This window comes from Erythranthe guttata, chromosome 13, assembly GCF_056151865.1.
Source record: "Erythranthe guttata isolate IM_541 chromosome 13, IM_541, whole genome shotgun sequence".
Classification (NCBI taxonomy): domain Eukaryota; kingdom Viridiplantae; phylum Streptophyta; class Magnoliopsida; order Lamiales; family Phrymaceae; genus Erythranthe; species Erythranthe guttata.
In genome coordinates this window covers 1,256,866-1,277,111 of record NC_142545.1, presented here as the reverse complement: position 1 = coordinate 1,277,111, position 20,246 = coordinate 1,256,866, and the positions used below count along the sequence as shown (strand labels likewise).

The window sequence follows — 20,246 nt, the reverse complement described above, 5'->3', positions numbered from 1 at the left end:
AACTGCAAAAACTACCCCTGTGTAATCTCGAAATAGCAAAAACCCCCCTGTGATAAATAAACTAGCAAAAACCTCCCCTGTGAAATTATTTAAATAGCAAAAACCCCCTATGGAACTATTTGAGGGTTGACTTGATATAAAAAGACACAATTACCCCTGGAGTCTTGCAATTAATAAATTCTTATATTTTATAAATATTTTAATTATTTTATTTAACAAATAATCAATTTAGTTGTTTTATATTTTTTTTAATTTCTAAACAAACAAATTAAAAAGAATAAATATACATATAATATGTATATATATAAATACATTTTGAGGGACAATTTTGTCATTTCAAGTCTAAAAAATCAGCTAGGGGGGATTCTGCTTTTGACTAAATTTCACAGGGGGTTTTTTGCTAGTTTATTTATCACAGGGGGGTTTTTGCTATTTCGAGATAACACAGGGGTAGTATTTGCAGTTTACTCGAGCTTATATAGATTGAAAATAGACAGTCGAGACTAGAAATAGATAACTTAACTAGAGAATTTAGACTGAAAATAGACATATTTTACTGAAAAGAAGGACTGAGACGATGATAATAAAATTTTCTAGTGACGTAGTTGGTGGAAATTAGGCGGTTGGTTGGCAGCACGAGACTGGCCGAGAGAGGTGAACACTTGAAGAAACATTATCTTTGGAAGTGGGTGTGGTTTTGAAGATGGATGAAGTGGAGGAGATAAAGTATTTTCAATCAAGTGGAGGAGAAGTGTGACCCTCAATGGTTCAGGTGTGAGCTAGTCATGGGCTCACAACTCTTTGTGATTCGAACAACACATTATTCTTAAACGGACTCTTCCATATAATCTCAATTAAGATAAAACTTATTTCAACTTAATCGTCGATCAAATCGGTGAATGCCTAACGAATCAAGATTGACGTCTAGCAACTACGCATCATGATTCCCTAAATACAAATGAAGTGTCTGCAAGAACCGTGTGATTTAGTTAATTAACGTACCATACGATCCTTTCGACACATATGTCCCGATTGAACTAGAAACATTGGTCCACCGAGACCTCCATTATTGCTCAATAACTGCGCGAACGTTCTAGGTAATATAATCCATTTGTGTCTGACTTAGAGAAACTCATTTCCCTTATCACCCCACTATCAGCTATGGCCAGGACTCAATGGATTACAAATCATCATAATTCTCACAGGACATCCATGATTAATCAAACGCTCGAATAGAAGTCAGCAGATTATCTAATCAATAGAAGTCCATGAAAAATGTCCTCAAGAAATGTGGACTGGAAGAAGGCCAACTCTAGAGAATCTTAGAGTGTTTGGATGCACTGGTTATGCACATGCAAAGCAAGATAAAATTCAACCAAGAGCCAAGAAATGCATATTCCATGGATATCATAGGGGGTTAAGGGATACAAGTTATGGTGTATTGAAGAGGGCTCTGAGAAATGCATAATAAGTAGAGATGTGGTATTCAATGAACATGAAATGGTATTGTTAAAGAATCAAGGGGGCAAAGACTCAATCCCTGCTGAAAGTCTTGAGTCTAAGGTGAGCTCAGACACCACTTGAAGGAATTAAAGAGGAGGAAGAGATAGAAGATGAAGAAGAACAATCTGGTGATCAAGATGATCAGAGCTCTTACCAATTAGTAAGGGACAAACATAAGAGAACAAGCAAACCAACACAAATATATGGTTCTGCTGATGTAATTGCACATGCACTTACATAGCTCAAGAACACGATGAGCAAGAACCTGAGAGTTTCAAAGAAGCTATGAGCAGCTATAATAAAGGAAAGTGGACTGAGGTAATGAAGGATGAGATGAGGTCACTTAAGGGAAAATTACAGTTTATGTCCCTAAACTTTACCACTAAAACGATTTATGTCCTCAAACATTTCAATCCACGAAATATGTCCCAAACTTGCCATTTTTTATCACTTTATGTCACTACAAGAAAATCTACCTTTAGCGACCAAATTCCCAGCGACAATAAGAGAATGGTCGCTTAATATATACTTTTAACAACCAATCGTATTTTGGTTGCAAAATTTAAGTTATTACGACCAATCGATATTTGGCGGCTATAAATGGTCACTGTATCATAGCAAGCCCCGGGCAATAGTACAGAGACCAAAGTTAAAGTCTTTAGCGACAATTTTATATGGTCAATATTGATAATTATTATTAGTGACCAATTTAATATTAAAATATTATAATTTTTTAGGATATCTTTAACCACGACTAATTTGGTTGCTGTCGTATACTCATAGCAACCAGTTTTTACATGGTTGCTAAAAAATTACTTATAGAAACGAGTTTTTACATAGTCACTAAAAACTTACTTATAGCAACCACTTTGTACATGGTTGCAAATATATATATATATATATATATATATATATATATATATATATATATATATATATATATATATATATATATATATATATATATATATATATATATATATATATATATATATATATATATATATATATATAGCAACCACAGTTTACATGGTTTCTAAGAGAATTTTATTGCGACCATTTTTTTTACATGGTTGCTAACAAATTACTTACATCAAAATAATATAATTAATATTAAAGGCAAAAAATAGCATACAAACGACTTAACCTTTTCAACACTGAAATGACCCAAAAATGGCCTATTTGTTTTAAGTATTAATTTTAAAGAGATCCAAGTTTTTCTTAATGAATTAAATTATAGTGGATTAGTTTTTATGCTTTAACTTTTATTATACATGCAAAGTTTTATTTCTAATAATGCATGCAATTATTATCATCTTGTAAATTTATTGTAAAAATAAGGGCAAATTACAGCCACCCACTGAGGTATGGCCAAATTACGAAAAGACCCCTCTTGTTTGGGTAATTACAGCCACCCCACTCCTTTTAAATATTTTTACATAAAATTTATGTAATTCGGTTATTTACCGAACCAAATCGTATATTTAGTTCGGTAAACGGTATGAAATGTTGGCGTACTGAAATTTCGATTCGATTTTACCGAATAAACATCCCTAAATTTACCTCTGGAGGGGTCTTTTCGTAAGATAATACATAGTTGAGGGGGGTGGCTGTAATTACCCAAACATGAGGGGGGTTTTCGTAATTTGACAATAACTCAGGGGGCTGGCCGTAATTTGCCCTAAAAATAAATATAGCCTTTCACACAGAATAAACATATTTAGTTATAAACAATATTTCATTATTTATTGAATATTAGATCATCTTATAAAAAGTGTCTGGTGTATTTTTTTTAGACTTTGAATATCCGTGCTTTACTAAATAGCTTTTAAAATTTTAGAATTTAGTTAATTAACAGTTCCAACTATAGCTTGCAAATATTAAAATTCATCCATATTATTGTTATTTTTTTTCCCAATTTTTTTTATTTTACATTGAACTAATAACTCTAAAGTTTCTCCATTAGTTTGTTATATTTTACATTGAATGATTATTTTCGTTACCTTTTTTCAATTATATATATATATATATATATATATATATATATACCTCGAAAAAGACTTGGGGTGTGCTGCCCCGAACTCCCATTTAATGTACGAGCACCGTTTACAATTTGGCCAGAGCCTTCAACTACCTAGATGGCCCTGGATATTAGCAATAATAAACTTTAGACATAGACAGAAAAGCTCGTCTTTTCATTTTATAATATCTTTATTTAATTTTTTAACTCACTCTAGGTCTAAAATAGTTAAATGCACAAAAGTTACTGGTATATAAAAAAATGTAAAAGGAAAAATATTGTTCCGTCAACCTTATTCGGTTTTGTGTCATATGTTTCTTGCTTACAAGCTCAGGTAAAATTCATAGATCGGGAAAAAAGTCTTTCGCATGAAGGAACAGTGAACATCTCTTTAATATACGTCCAATTCCAATGTTGCTTCATTTTCTTTTCCTTGTTTCCAATTGCTTCACTTTCGGGTTTTGTACCATTGATATCATTCGGGACAACATCTTTTCGAACATTCCTTTTACTTATTTTCTTACTCTTTTGCTCTTCAACAACGTCCGCTACATTCTTATTATTAGTCAACTGTCCTATAATTGAAACAAACAGAAAATTATTACACATGAAAATAGGGAAACATCTGGTAGTATTAATAGGTATTGAACTTGTGTTATTTGCTGGTGGAATAATTAATCCACCTAATCCTTTGTTTTTGTCATTGTCATAGTATTCAATCTTGTCTTTTACAGTGCCCAAAATATCCATCTAAATTCCCCAAATGTGCTTCAAGCTATATCAATCTTGACATTTCTCACACTTGCACCATAGCACAACTTTATTTATTTATATATTCAGAACATTTACCCACGAACAACATGCTTCAGATATTGATATATATGTCCAGGTAATTTATCATGCTTATTCGTGATGTTTAAATTGAATAAAAATACCATACTTATAATTTTAATAAGGAAATCAAACTACACATTAAGTGTTCCTGATGAAAAAACCATTAAAAAAAGAAAGGAAAGAAACACCATAATTCATATCTAAAGCAATGAAAATAACCCCTATAAATTGAAAAACAAATATAAAAACTAAAAGAACTCAAGGAATAAACATCGTCTATAATCAAATACTCGCATCATTTCTATATTTTAACAGTGCACATATCATCAATTGAAATCCAACTCAATCCACTTATCACTTATGATCTGCATAAAAAATAAGAGTGAAAATAAGTGTCAGTTAAATTATAAAATAATAATTTTATAATAAATTATAGTTAAATACCATCTTACCATTTAGGGAGATTGATTATCTCAGATAAGCTTTTTCCAGTCAAGTTTTCAACACATTTCACAAGAGCTTCTACTGTAGTCTTTTGACTAGATAACTCAACTTTAGTATTTGATAACTCAGCTTGTGTGCTCACTAACTCTTCCTCTAATCGTGCTCGACTACTAGATGATTCAAAACTTGAACAAACATCACTACGAGATGATTTTCTATTAAGGCCTTTGCATTTGGCATAAGATGAATTTTCTCCGAGAACGGTGATACAAATTTGTTCTGTGCTCATGCGATCGACACCATCTGGCAAAGCTCTTTGTTCTTCTCTTAATGCTTTCATTTTCGCCTAATCAAAATAAGGAACATTATCTTTCCATTTATAGAAGTTACTAACTTTTGGAGTGTGGATATAATATGAAACACAAATTAAGAAATAAAATAATAAATAAACTAAACTTACACTATTAGCCTCAACAGCTTCGCTGGCCCATCCATTTTTTCCATTGCGATATTCAGCTTCATACATATCAATGTCGTCCAAACTCTGTTATGAAGCAAATTGTCAATTTTATAACTATGATAAATATTTTCGACTTATTATGTAACATGACTAACATTCTCAAATTGATGTGCCGCACGAGATTTGGTGCCCAATTTATGATGATTCTTTAGTTTATCTCTATTGTTAGACTGAGTCTCTGAAATTTTCTGCAAATGTTTATAATTAAAAAAAATAATTAGATGATCTTTTGCCATATGCACTAAAATGACATAAATTAAAAATATATACCATAAACTTTGCAGTCTCCCAAAAGTCACACAACCAAAGCCAATCATCAGGACGAGTGATAAGTTTGTCATAAACACGTTGCCTAGCTAGTGACACACCACCTTCTTTTTTATTTTTTGAATAGTAGCTATGAGCATTTGAACGAAAACATGAGTATTGTTTAGCAAAAGACTTCCAAATGCAATGGACGACATGAGGCTCCTCCAATTCGTAAGTGAGCTTTTCCTTCGATATGTAACAAAAAATAAGAAAAACAATTCCAATGAGATATTACTGCAATATAACATATATACTACTACGCAAAAAAATCAATAAAAAAATCTACCAACATCACTTACAACCAACTTTCTGAAAAGGTCTTCTTTTTTCTCATTTGGAATCTTCTTCCAACCCTCAACTTGCATTGGAGCTTCAAGCCTGATCAAGACCCCAATCTCAGTTGCGTGTTTTGAACTGTGCTCTCCAACAGGTCTCTTCACTCCCTTTGGAATAACTATTTTAGGCTTTTGCCCGCACTTTCGTGTATACTTCCGTGTATTTAATCCTCTAGTAAGACCGCGACCTTTTTTTTCATTCGCTAATCCTTAATGAACAATAACAAACATAAGACCGCACTTTCGTGTATACTATACCAACAGTTTATGCTACTGGATCTAAAATAATATAATAAGCATAATAAAAGTAAAAACAGAAAAAGAAAAAAAAACATAACATATTTATTTAACAGTACCTTCAATAACAACTCTAGTCTCCTCACTTGAAGAATTGCCCATATGCTGCACTTGAGACTCTTCATGAACTCTCACTATAAATAAATAATTATTTTTTACATAGATATAAGATGGTATATAAAATTAAATTATAAAGTTAAAACAATAATTTTTTGAGTTCAAACATTAGTGGAAAGAAAAATACCTTGATCTCTAGCATTATCATCCGTTGTTGCTCCCTTAGTTGAAGTTGAAATGTTTGAGCTGGCCGAGGACAAAGACACTCTCTTCTTTCTATTTGGAACTACAATATTCAAAAAATAAGATATTAACTTACATTAATATATATATATATATATATATATATATATATATATATATATATAACTGAAAGAAAGTACCAGTAGTGTTACAGTTCAAAACTTGAGGCAAAGAATGTTCCACCAACATGTCACTAGTTTCAGCCAATGCTTTAGATAATTCCATGTTACGCTTCAAGTTCTTGATGTTCTTAGTTGTCGCCATTGCTCTTGCAAACTCCATTTTACGTTTCAGAGGGATACTCATGAGGTAACTTGATATCTAACAAAATAACATGTTTAAAATCAATCATAAGTATTAAAACAAAGCAAGAGTTAAAAACAACCATAGTTTCTGTATGAGCCTTATCATAGCAATGACCACCAGTTAACTAGAAATGCATAAAATATAGATCATAAAAATGACTTACAGCTAAATAACACATACATAAATAAGAGGTAAGAGGCTAAATAACACATACATAAATAAGAGGTAAGAGACTGGTATATATGCATAAAAGTGTATAATGACTAAACAAAACCAAGGGCGTCTCTGAGATCGACAACTGTACAAAATTCAAGACAAAGAAAGCACATAACCATAGACGCACGATACAAAGGAATCGAATTCAAACCGCCAACATAAAATAAGCCCATGAATAACAGCCTCAAAAACCAATGAAGAATCATCAAATGGAGCAAATGAATACGATCAAATTCACCATAAAATTGTATTATAAAGTCCCATAAAAATTCAGAGCAATTATTATAACAAAAAGCAAAACCAACCAAACTTTAAAATATACAGATATTTGATTGTACAATTGGATTGTTCTCAAAAACAAGAAATCAACAAACCCACTAGTTTATTCAAACCATATACCAGATATTCGTTAGACGTAAGGGTCGAAAGGATTACACCAGGACATGCATAACTGATTCACTACCGACTTACCTGGCTGCCTTGGAGTTCCACGATAATGACGATCCGATTCTTAGCCGTAAGTTACTCACCAACTGCTGAAAACCCACGTAGTGATTAGCACAATAGAATGACGAAATACTTGACAAACATAATTGATTGTCGTAATAATAAAAAAAAAAAAAACAAATTACTATAATGCTTTTTAACCCTCCTTACCCTTCTAAGACAAGTAAAAAATTGCCCGAAGAAAAACAACTTTCTTTCCAAATCAGTATATGGGTCTTTATGTATAGATTAAGGATGTAAGACACGATTTGATAGTGGATGAAGAGGGAATATGGGTGTGGAGCCGTGGAGAGAGAACTAATTTTTGGCGGTAAACAATTGAGGTAAAGTTTTGGCGGTAAAGAAATACAGCTAATTTTTTCGAGGTAAAATAAGTCGAGAAAATTGATAGGTGTTTTAATTCTGGCAAACTCCATTTTCGTTGATTTGTCGCTGCGTGTATGTTGTAAATAAAAGTGCTCTGTTTTTTTCTCCAAAATAAAAATTGAAAGAGAATGACAGAGACTGAATGAAGATGATGACTAAAACGGCGGATTATTCAATTAGGTTAAATTTGGGGGCTCACTAAAGCCACGTGTGAAGCATATTACATCAAAATGTTGTTTTTTTTTTTGTTTTTTAATTTCTTTCTTTTATATGTTTCATTGGTTATGAATTATGATTATGATGGGCATATTTGATTGTTTATAATTTGGAAAACACTAAAAATTAAGTTTATTTATTTCTAATGCTTTTATTAATGTTGATTTGTCTCATTCAATTTATAATTTTTTTAATATTAATAAATCTAGAATCATTTATTTGAAATAACTAAATGTGTGTTCTATTAAGATATTAATTACACATATTTATTAGAAGGGAGAGCACGGTAGCATATTAATATACCTAATTACTCTAGTTAATAATAGTGTGTCGAAATATGAATTTATTTGAAAGATTACTTAATTAAGAATTTCTTTGTAAATAACCCGAACATTGAAACCCGAAACCCGAAACCCGAAACCCTAAACCCAAAAACCCGAAACCCGAAAATTCGAAACCCTAAACCCGAAATTCGAAAACCTGAAACCCTAAACCCGACCAAAACTCGAAAACCCGAAACCCGAAAACCCGAAACTCGAAAACCCGAAACCCTAAACCCGAAACCTGAAAACCTGGAACCCTAAACCCGAAACCCGAAAACCCAAAATCCAAAACCAGAAATCCAAAACCCGAAACCCATAATAAAATTTATGTAATCAATAAAAGAAAGAAAGAAACTAAAAGATTTATATTATAATTTAGCACCAATAGTCCAACTTTTGTCCACGTGTTTGTCAATCAAAGGCATCCGATTATGTCACTTAAACGAGGGGAATACGATGCTACACCCGGTGATTTTCACCGGGTGGCTCTTTTCTTGACATGTGTCTTTTATTTATTTATTTTATAATTATATTTCTAAACCTCATTGGGCCATAACTGAACCCGTAGTGGGAATCTTATTAATTAGGGTGTCTGGTTATATTCACCAGGTGTAGCATAGAATTTCCCCTTAAACGGAGAGTCCGTTTTTAATTTATTCTCTTATTATAATAGAATAGTTCAAACATAATTCAATATAATAATATGCTAAAATATAGATTTTGGTTTTTTTCTTTTTTTTGCCAAAAATATTTTATTATTCCATTATTTTAAGAAAGAATAGGGCCTCGTTAAAACCTTGTGAACCAACACAAGGAAAAAGAGTACACCAACAATGGTAATAAAAAATCGGAGAAACCCCTCATTAATCTATTACACAAAAGCCCTACAAAGGAGTAGAAAAGAAATAAACAAAAATAAAAAAACCTAATAAGACTATAGGTTTTGAAATAGCCAAATTGACCCCAGCCTAGGGTGAATGGGCAAATATTTAAAATCCTGGCACATGCCTCAATTACATCATTACGTTGCATGTCTTCTTCTTTTTTTGGTAGTGAAGGAACCCGCAACCAACCATATAGATGCACTGGGTAAACCTACACTCTCATATAATTAATAGCTTCCAAACCATACGAGAGAGGTAAACCACACTTAGCTAACCGTGTGTGACAAGCTCCACCTAGGCAAGGGGATTTGAACTTGGGTCAATTGACAAAAGCTCACATACTCCAACCGCTATGCCTTCCCTTGCGGGGCCGTTGTATGGCATAGGAAAATCTTGTCGGTGATGAAATTCACGATGAGAATTATGTTTGAAGGCTTCTTTAGCAAACGCCTCCAAGGTTTGACCGCCTCAACTCGCCTGAGACCGCTTCAAACGGCCTCACAGCAAAAACCAAGTTTTCAAACCTTTACACAAAAATCGTAAAGGTTTTAGACCGTGACCGCCTCCGCCTCGGAAACCGATTAATCAGCCGCCTCGACCTATTTGTAGAACAATGTTAAAAATCATACACTTTGTGATTCAAGTCATATGATTCGTATCATTTTATACGATTAGGGGTGTAAAACGAGCCGAGCTTGAGGACGAGCTCCAACTCGAGTCCAATTTGATACATTCTCGAGCTCGAGCTCATCGAGTTTTATATTTTGAACTCGAGCTCGAGCTCATCGAGTTTTATATTTTGAGCTCAAGCTCGGGCCCATTTTTGTGTATTTTTTTATCTATTTATATTTTGAATCACTTATTTAATATTATTAAGTTTTTATTGATATAAATTATAATAAGAAATTACTAAAGAAAATAATGAAATGTAATTTACTCCTTAATTATATATATGATTTTATTATATAAATTTTATATTCATTATGCTTCTAATAAAAATAAAAAATAAATTAAAATAAAAAAGGCCCGTGATCCCGGTTGCGGGCTTGTGAACAACTAAGAATAAGCTTGGGCTTGGCTCGTTAGAGAGCTCAAGCTCGAAAAACATGGGTTCGAGTTTGAGCTTTTGTCGAGCTGGTTCATCGAGATCACGAGTATGCTCAACTTATTTACACCCCTAAGTACAATTTAATATCATATTATATTTTGAGAAAAAAGAAGAAGTATAAATATTAGAATATGATTAGAAACAATTAAATATCATAGTTACTCAAACCACCATAATAAAATTCAAATTGCATATCTTTGCATATTGTTCTCTCCGAGATCACGAGCCGACTCACCGAGATCACGACTCCGCTCAACTCATTACACCAATTTAGTATTATATAAAATTTTGAGAAAAAAAGAAGAAGTATAAACACTAGAATATGATTAGAAACAATTAAATATCATAGTTACTCAAACCATCATAATACATTTCAAATTGAACATCTCTGGATATATTTTTTCATCTCCAAGTACAAAGGATAAAATAGAATGACAATATGATATTATTTTAAGAGGGTGTTTGGACTTTGTATTAGGGGTGTGAACGAGCCGAGCTCGCCTCTTTTGGCTGGCTCGAGCTCGAGCTCGAGTCTATTTTATCGAACTCGTCGAGTTCTTCTTTTTCTGGCTCGAGCTCGAGCTCGTGTTAATTTTGTCGAGCTCGAGCTCGTGTTAATTTTGTCGAGCTCGAGCTCGAGCCCAATCTCTTTTTTTTTTTTTTTTAAATATTTTTTAATTATTATTTTATTATTAAAAATTATTTAAAAAAAATACAAAATAAAAACTAAATTGTGATTATTATTATTATTATTATTATTATTATTATTATTATTATTATTATTATTATTATTATTATTATTATTATTATTATTATTATTATTATTATTATTATTATTATTATTATTATTATTATTATTATTAGCAGCAGCAGATAACTCATAATATTTATTAAGTTTAGCTTTACATTTATTATTATTAATATTAATACATTTATTATGTAATTATAGTAAATAAAATATAGAAAATAGGTGAAGAATACAAACAAAACAAAACAGATCTTCCATATGCCATTAACAACACGGACGCCGTCTCTCTCTGCCCTCCAAAGAAAACTATTTTTCCTGTTAATCTTGCTTCTAAATTTGTTGCCGTTCTTTGTATTTCTCGATCAAGGTATCTCTTGTTATCAATTTCTCATAATATATATAAATTTGTCCTAATGAATTTACTTTTCAATAAGCCCTAGTTCTGCTAAATTTATTTTCTCTTTTTTTTTTTTAATTGAAGGTGTTCTTGTTTTGGGTTGTATGATTCATTGTTTAGAAATCAATTTTGGTGTGATGTTCCACTACTATAACAATTTAGAACCAGTCAAGTCATCCGAGAGTTGTTCTGTTGCTCTACATTGAATTACACATCATAACATTGAGTCTTTTTGTTGCACACTTGCCCATGCGAATTTGTTAGTAGGATTAGATTGTTATTGATATCTAATCCAATATGATTCTTTGATGAGTAAATTTTTAATTTTTTTTCTTTGACCCTGTGTTATTTTTGATTGAATTTGATTAGCTAGGAGTGGAGATTGGAATGCAATTTCATCAATTCATATTCGAATATTTCAAATTTTTAGAAAAAATTCATCCCGAATCTTAAAAGATCCAGTTCCGATTATTCCATCCGACATTTTTTGGAACGGAATTTGGGACACCTTGTATTTTGAATTGTCATTCTATTATGAATCGTGATCCGATTTAAATATCAGGAAATATTACTAAAAGTTATGGGTTTCTTATCTTCCCCAAAATTGCTTATTAAATATGTAATTGGTTTTTTACTTGCGAAAAAATTTTTGGACTCTTAGAAAGTGGTAATTTTGATATCTCCGATTTCCGTCCCTAACATTAGGTGTTGCAGAAAATTAAGTTCTCTACGATTTGTTTATTTTTTTTATTTATTGAGCTCCACTACGAAGACATTATTGAATGAGAGAGAATGTTCGGTGAAGCAGCATTGTGAGTTTGTGATACATGTATATAATGATAACCAGATTACATGTATAACTAAAATATAGTAGATTGGTTTAATTGGTTTAATTAATTATGTAATTGTTACGTAATCTAATATTTTTATCTCTTTTTTCTCTTTCAGTATAAAAGTTTCTAATGGATAAGAGTTGGATCAAGCTCAATGATTTTACTTCAAATGAATACGTTAATGGAGTTAAAAATTTCATGCAATTTGCTGTACAACATGCTGGGGAGAGAAATAATATGCCTTGTCCATGTGGAGATTGTTTAAATCAAAGTTTGCACCCACCATACTTGGTCAAATTGCATTTACTCACTAATGGGATAGATATTTTTTATAATGAATGGGTGCATCACGGTGAAAAGTCCAGTAAAAATGTGGAAGATCATGATGCTTATCGAGATAACGTGGATGAGACATTTGAAGAACAAGAGATGTTAGAGGATTTGAATTTTGGGTTGCATGATTTTGATGATGATGAAGAAGGTCCATTCGACTATTGTGAAGATACTCATGCTGGACAACCAACTCTCGTATCAGATGAAGAAGTCGGAAATTTTCAGAAATTGTTGAAAGATACACAACGTAAGTTATATCCTGGTTGCTCCAAATCATTACTATCTTTCCTTGTCAAACTACTGCATATAAAAGTTTTGAACCGAATGACTAATAAATGTTATGACATGATTATTGATTTATTCAAACAATATCTGCCAGAGGGTGATATTATTCCTTCATCATTTTATGAGTCAAGAAAAGTATTGAAAGATATTGGGTTGGGTTACGAGTTTATTCATGCATGTAAAAATGATTGCATTCTCTTCTGGAAAGAACACGAGAGCTTAATTAGTTGTCCAGTATGCAAAGAATCTAGATGGAAAGTAAATGATGGAAAAGGAAAACAAATTCCTCACAAAGTTTTGCGTTATTTTCCTCTAAAGCCAAGATTGCAAAGACTTTATTTATCGAGAAAGACAGCTTCTGATATGCGATGGTATAAAGATGGAAAAATTGACGAGGAAGGTACAATGACCCATCCTTCAGATTCTGAAGCTTGGAAGGACTTAGATAAGCAGTATCCCTGGTTTGCTCAAGATCCCCGAAATGTGCGCCTTGGTCTAGCTACTGACGGATTTAATCCTTTCGGTAATATGAATAACTCTTATAGCATATGGCCTGTGATTTTGGTGCCATACAACCTACCACCTTGGCTATGCATGAAAGAACCGTATTTTATCATGTCCCTATTGATTCCGGGTCCTAAGTCACCTGGAAGAGATATTGATGTATATTTGCGACCATTGATAGATGATCTGAAGGAATTGTGGGAATCTGGAGTAAGAACAAGAGATGCTAAAACTGGAGAGTTATTTGTTCTGCATGCTGCAATTTTATGGACAATTAACGATTTTCCTGCATATGGTGATATTTCTGGACATCGAACAAAGGGATATTGTGCTTGTCCAAGATGTAGTGCCGAAACTCCTTCACAGAGGCTAAGAAGTAAGATTGGTTATATCGGCCACAGACGTTATTTGCCACGTAATCATCCATATCGAAGAAGTCTTAAATTTAATGGTCGGGCAGAACACCGATCAAAACCCGTGGAGCTTACCAATGCTGAAATTCTTATACAACTAGAACAAGTAGAAAATGTTGTGCTTGGAAAGCAGCCCACGGATAAAAAACGAAAGCGCCCGTCGCAACACTTATGCTGGATAAAAAGAAGTATATTATTTGAGTTGCCATATTGGTCTAACCTAAAATTACGGCACAATCTTGATGTAATGCATATCGAGAAGAATATATGTGATAATGTGATGGGAACTATATTAGATATTGATGGTAAAACAAAGGATACTGAGAAGGCTCGTTTAGATTTGGAGGACATGGGTGTAAGAAGTGAGTTACACTTAAAGCCAGTAGAAGGTGCCAAAAAAAATAAAGAAGGTAAGATAAAGTGTTTAAAGCCACGTGCGCTGTATACCTTATCTCGAAAAGAGAAAAAGGAATTTTGTGAGTTCTTGAAAGGTGTAAAGTTTCCGGATGGGTACGCTGCGAATATCTCCAGATGTGTGAATATTAAAGATGGTAAGATAACTGGGTTGAAGAGTCATGATTGTCATGTTCTATTACAACGTTTGCTTCCTGTAGGATTGCGTGGTTACCTACAAAAAGATGTTCTTAATGCTATTACCGAGTTTGCAAGTTTCTTCAGACAGTTATGTTCTAGAAAATTAAGCTTGGATGTCCTTGACAATTTGGAAAAAATAATTCCTGTAATATTAAGCAAGTTAGAAATGATATTTCCACCTGCTTTCTTTGATGTGATGGTCCATCTAGCAATTCATTTGGCACAAGAAGCAAAGATTGGTGGACCTGTTCACTATCGATGGATGTATCCTATTGAAAGGTAACAAATCTAGATGTTTTACTTTTTTTTTAGTTTGTTAAAGTTGCATATATTATCTTTTTCATTGTGTCACGTGTCTCATGTACATGTATTTTGATATAACTATAGGTATCTTGGTAGTCTAAAAGGAATGGTTCGAAATAGAGCTCGTCCTGAAGGCTCAATTGCGGAGGCCTATATCGTTAAAGAGTGTTTGACTTTTTGTTCATTGTATCTCCATGACATTGAGACTAAATACAATAGAGATCAAAGAAATTATGATGGGGAGGAACATCCAAATGCAACAATATCTGTTTTTCGAAGTAAAATTCGAACTTTTGGAGAAACAAATTTTGAACAATTGTCCCCTCAACAATATAGTTCCTTGCATTGGTTTGTCTTGAATAACTGCGTGGAGTTAGATTCGTATTTGAGGTAAGCAAAATTATTTTAATACTATAATAGCACTTAAACATTATTTGATGGGTTATTTTTTCATTTTTCAGAGAGCATGAAGAAGAACTTAAGCAACAACATCCAATTGGTTGGGAGGCTAGACAAAAGAAAGAGTTTGCTGCATGGTTTGATAATCGAGTAAGATCTCCAAATTATATTTTTATTTTATTCATTAATTAATAGTTTCTTTATTAAACACAAGTTAACTCACATGATTTTGTAAAATTAGATTAAAAAGTTGAGGAGCATTAAATCCCCTGAAGCTACAGATGAACTTATTGCACTTGCCTCTGGGCCTGATTATCGTATTAGTAAATGTAGTGGGTGCATAGTAGAAGGTGTCAAGTATCTAACAAGCAAAAGAGATTCTAGACGGGTGACACAAAATAGTGGTGTTTGTACACACTCTCTTCACAAAGGTAAAATGATCAAATTTTATGGTGTTTTAGAAGATGTGATCGAGTTGAGCTATACTTATGGTTACCGATGCGTACTATTCAGTTGCAAATGGTTTAATTTGGACCGAAACAAAATTATAAAGATAGATAGTGATCTTACAAGCGTAAATGTTGGTAATTTGTGGTATGAAAGCGAACCTTATATTTTAGCAAATCAAGTATCCCAAGTGTTCTATGTTAGTGATACAAAATTAGGTGGGAATTGGAAAGTTGTTCAACATGTACAACATCGACATCTTTTTGACCCATCATTCATTCGATTTACCAATGGGAATGAACCCGACGTGAATGACGCATATCAACAAGAAAATTGTGCTCATATTGATGTTGAAGATAGTGCTCCAGAGATTGGATCAATTGACCGTAATGATGAAGCTCCATTAGAGATCGAAATTCTTGAAAAAATAATTCATCCATCTGTTCATGATGATAAAGATGAAGAAGAAGATGATGACGGAGAAGACGACACTCTAGTCGAATATTGGAGCAGCGACGATGAAGTTGCATCTCACGCTAACATAGATAGCGACTTGGAATAGTAAGAAGATATAGGTATAACTTTTACTCTATCATTGTTTATATTTATCCATTTTGATTAAATTTCTTCATCTACTTATACTGTACCACCCCCACCCTTTGCAGTTATGAGAAGATTCCAAGACATACATGTCTTCGATTTTATTCTATATCTTAGAGACATGCTAGGTGGACTAGTGCAGGCATAATTACAAATGACGGAAATGCTGTTGTCTGAGAATTAGTGTCACTCACCCGACGGTAAAGGCATAGTTTTTATGTTTTTCTTTTTGGCATTATTTGTTTTCTCTCAAGTGATTCTTTTATCCCCAAAATAATTGCTAGTTTGGCAGTAATTTACAGTTGTATTATACTCTGTTGCATTCTATGACCATATTTTCATTGAGTTTTTATTACTTGATTGCCCTTTAACATATTTGCCTTTTTTGTATGATGGGAGTCAACTATTGAACTAAGCCGAACTCAGGATGAGGATGTAAGAGATGAGAAAACATCTTTCATTGTCCTTGGTATGTATTCAATATTTAGATTTATTTGCAATGGAAAAAGTTGGTACTTGTACTATTGTTCAATTCCATGTACATGTCTAGTATATATGAATGATCGATGTATTTATGTGCATCTTATATTGATTGGACATGTTTTTTCTTTTTTTTTGGTTGAAATCAAACTATGTGAATATATTTTTTTCTTATTGGTCGCTTGTGAAAAAATATTAATTGGTTGTCTGTTCGAAATTTCAAGTTTGAAGATCTTTAGTTTTTTGTTAGTTATGTTCTAGGTAAATGAATTTCATATCCATTTCATTCTACTTTTTCAGGTAAATAGATTTCATAGCCATTAAATAAGTTAATCAAACTAATGTAATAACTCAAGTTAGTCTTAAACATGTCTTATGATAATTCGTTTCATTATTTATCAAATCCTTATTCTTGTAATTTTCACATTTGGTAGATACGAAAATGTTAATAAAGTTGTATTGGGACAAAATTTATAAGCCAATTTCGGGATATGGTCATTGTAAGTATCTCCTTCGCTGTTTTTTCTTGTGTGCAATAATTTTGTCATGCTATTGCGCCATTTATTTTTTGGATTTTCAGCTTTATTATTTGATGATTATGATAATTGTGGTTGTTGGATGAATGGAGTATTTCTTAATGTTAACGTTGGAAAATATGAATGAGGTGGGCAATGTTTGGGTTAAATTGAATTTGGACCTTTTTTGGGATAATTTTTTCGTAATTGTTTAGTAAAAACTGATTATACAAGAATTGCGGTTTTAGTAGGTTCTATTTTATTTTTGTATTGCAGTGGTGTAAAAGTCAGCCCACCCTGAATCGTAAAGTGATTTAATTTTTCAGTGTTTTTTTAATTTTTTGCTTGCACATACTAAAATCGTAAAATCGAACATAATTTCGAACATGCCTCGTCATATCATGCACAACGAACCTTTGTGTTATTATTTATCTTTCTCATTGTTCTAAATTAATCTTGTCTCATATAATGTACTAAAATTTTTATATTTGTGTGTATCTTAATTTTATTTTTCAAGTTATTGTAATCAAATTTAGCTGTAGAAGCTGCACAGAGAAAGCTCTCCAGATGGCAGAGGTTGACCCGAATGAAGTGAACCTTGTTTTGCTCTGTACTTCAACCCCCGAAGATTTATTTTGCAGTGCTCATCAGGTATCTTTTTTCTTTATTTTTAATGACATATAACTCAGTAATGGTGATGTTTTTTTTCTTCTTGTTTTTTTTAATAGAATTTGCAAATCTTTCTTGTAATTGTTTCAAGATTCGAAAGACGCTTGGTTGCAAAAACAATCCGTTACCTTACGATATTACACTCGCGTGTTGTGGTTAAATATTGGGCCTAGTTTCACCAGCTTGCTACATTTGAGGTATATATATATATATATATATATATATATATATATATATATATATATATATATATATATATATATATATATATATATATATATATATACACACACACACACACACACACGAAAAGTTGTACTAATTAGCTGTAAGAGTTTATTGTATTTATCTAAACTATGTACATTCTTCATCCTTTAGGGGATGGCTTCAATAATGTTCTTGTGATCGGGGCTGGTGCTCTATCTCGCTATATTGATTGGACTGACGGAGGATCTTGTATTTTCTTTGGTGATGTTCTGGTGCCCCTTTATTATAGGTAATATACGTGTTCTCTCTTATTTATATATATATATATATATATATATATATATATATATATATATATATATATATATATATATGTGTGTGTGTGTGTGTGTGTGTGTGTGTGTGTGTGTGTGTGTGTGTGTGTGTGTGTGATATCTTTGTGGCTTGTCAGGGATGTCATAGTGAAGAAGATAGTTTATTTGTTTTCGACATGCACGATGATACTATAATGGTGAAGGGCAGAAGTACGTTTATAATCACCCTTTTCCATTTCTCCAATTTTTTTCTAATTCTGTTAAAGATGAAGATTAGTATTCTTAACTTTTGCTTCTTTTGGTAAAACAAAAGAAGAAAAAAAACATTGAAGTATTGAGAATGGCGTAGAATAAACAGGGGATGACAATCCCCATTGAATATAGAGTATCATAATAGTACTCTATGATATTTATCAAGTAGTTGTTGGTTTTTATTTGTTGGAGATTTATCCTGACAATCTTAATTCAATTTGTTGGAAAAGAGAGTGATAAATTGTTATAGTTGAGACTTAAATTATGATAAATGTGACTTGCATGGTTTATTGTTTTAGTGAAGACTTTGTAGGGGCTAGGTAATAGATCTAGACTGAGGGTGCTCGTTTGCTATAACAACTTCAGTAGTTTGATTGATTAGATAAAAGAACAATTTAAACAGCTTGTTTGGTCAACCAACTTCTGTCTATAATTTTTACAAATTACACAATGTGAATGAGAGTTGTCAACTCGGTTCAACCAATATACTGAATTTTGATGTACATACTTCGACTATTTGGTTGAGTCTGAGACAAGGGTGAGGTGAAATGCCCGGTTTGTATTTATGTACACACATATTATTGTTTTTTTGGAAATAGATCAAATTGCAAGGATAATATTCATATGTTTACCCTTTGTATATATGCTATTCAAATTTGTTTTACATGTACACATCCATAATTTATTTTGACAGTAGGCTTACTTTTTTTCAAGCAGACATTTATTCTAATGGGTCTTGTGGAATTTGGTAGGTTCAAACCAAGTACATTAGCTATTTTGTTTCCATATGCCTTGTCTAATTAAGTAACTAAGAATCATACCAACATTTTTGTTTTACCATTGCAGAATATATAATTTGTTATAAAACGAGAAATCACACTTTATTTTATTTATTATACTTGTTTCCCTACGTGGTATGTATATACTTTAATTTTGTTCACTGAATTTGACTATATATATACACTAGATTTTCTTATATTGATGTTACTGGTTTGTGTTTCCAGGTTTGCAAACGCTATTCATTAGCCTAAAAAAGGATGTAGATGGTGATATTTCTTTCACTACATTTACTCGTCAAGGAAGGCCCGACTTTAGATCCCAATGAGGCAATTACAATTAGGATCGATGGCTCTCGAGAAAATCAGTAGTTTGTTTCCTCCATTATACGAGTAAGGTTTCGTAAGAAGTGCCTCACTATATTGGCTACTAAATGAGGTTAATGTATATGTTTTTATACTCATGTAGCCCTTTATACTAATTAGCAACTGGTTAAATTATTTTTTTTAACAATATTTGTATTATTTTGTCACCATTTCTTGGTCTTTAATACATATGATTTCGCAACTAGTTATTATTTTACGGTCATTGGATATGGTAGATTTCGCAATGCCAGATTCGTTTCTCTGTTCATTGAAACATATGAAATATGAATTTTTTTGCAACCATGCAATGATTTTTACAACCA

The 20,246-nt window shown here is 32.2% G+C and overlaps 2 protein-coding genes across 16 annotated transcripts; one reads left to right on the top strand and one right to left on the bottom strand.

Annotated features, from left to right (window-relative positions):
- Positions 1-4,444: 4,444 nt before the first annotated feature.
- Positions 4,445-8,073, bottom strand: LOC105953533 (uncharacterized). 4 transcript variants are annotated; one of them, XM_088811503.1, is made up of 11 exons: positions 7,742-8,073; positions 7,556-7,620; positions 6,715-6,883; positions 6,507-6,605; positions 6,322-6,396; positions 5,930-6,174; positions 5,592-5,816; positions 5,417-5,509; positions 5,262-5,345; positions 4,810-5,147; positions 4,445-4,722 (listed from the first exon to the last, which is right to left on the bottom strand). In XM_088811503.1, coding segments are annotated over exons 3-11 (1,314 nt in total). In that variant the 5' UTR covers positions 6,869-6,883; positions 7,556-7,620; positions 7,742-8,073; the 3' UTR covers positions 4,445-4,721. The 4 variants fall into 4 exon arrangements, with proteins under 4 accessions (XP_088667629.1, XP_088667628.1, XP_088667627.1 ...); XM_088811502.1 differs by having other exon boundaries at positions 7,556-7,617; positions 7,742-8,072; XM_088811501.1 differs by having other exon boundaries at positions 6,703-6,883; positions 7,742-8,071.
- Positions 8,074-11,456: 3,383 nt separating this feature from the next.
- On the top strand, positions 11,457-20,125 carry LOC105953538 (uncharacterized). 12 transcript variants are annotated; one of them, XM_088811499.1, is made up of 12 exons: positions 11,457-11,603; positions 12,582-14,874; positions 14,983-15,288; positions 15,360-15,447; positions 15,539-15,728; positions 16,203-16,319; positions 16,410-16,813; positions 17,857-17,990; positions 18,068-18,205; positions 18,387-18,504; positions 18,667-18,739; positions 19,786-20,125. In XM_088811499.1, exons 2-6 carry the CDS (start codon positions 12,596-12,598, stop codon positions 16,304-16,306), a joined length of 2,967 nt encoding a protein of 988 aa, XP_088667625.1. In that variant the 5' UTR covers positions 11,457-11,603; positions 12,582-12,595; the 3' UTR covers positions 16,307-16,319; positions 16,410-16,813; positions 17,857-17,990; positions 18,068-18,205; positions 18,387-18,504; positions 18,667-18,739; positions 19,786-20,125. The 12 variants fall into 12 exon arrangements, with proteins under 12 accessions (XP_088667625.1, XP_088667615.1, XP_088667617.1 ...); XM_012977212.2 differs by having other exon boundaries at positions 11,472-11,603; positions 12,582-13,046; positions 13,179-14,874; ... (1 more) ...; positions 17,876-17,990; positions 18,100-18,205; XM_088811495.1 differs by having other exon boundaries at positions 11,472-11,603; positions 12,582-13,046; positions 13,179-14,874; positions 15,539-16,319; positions 18,100-18,205.
- Positions 20,126-20,246: the final 121 nt, after the last annotated feature.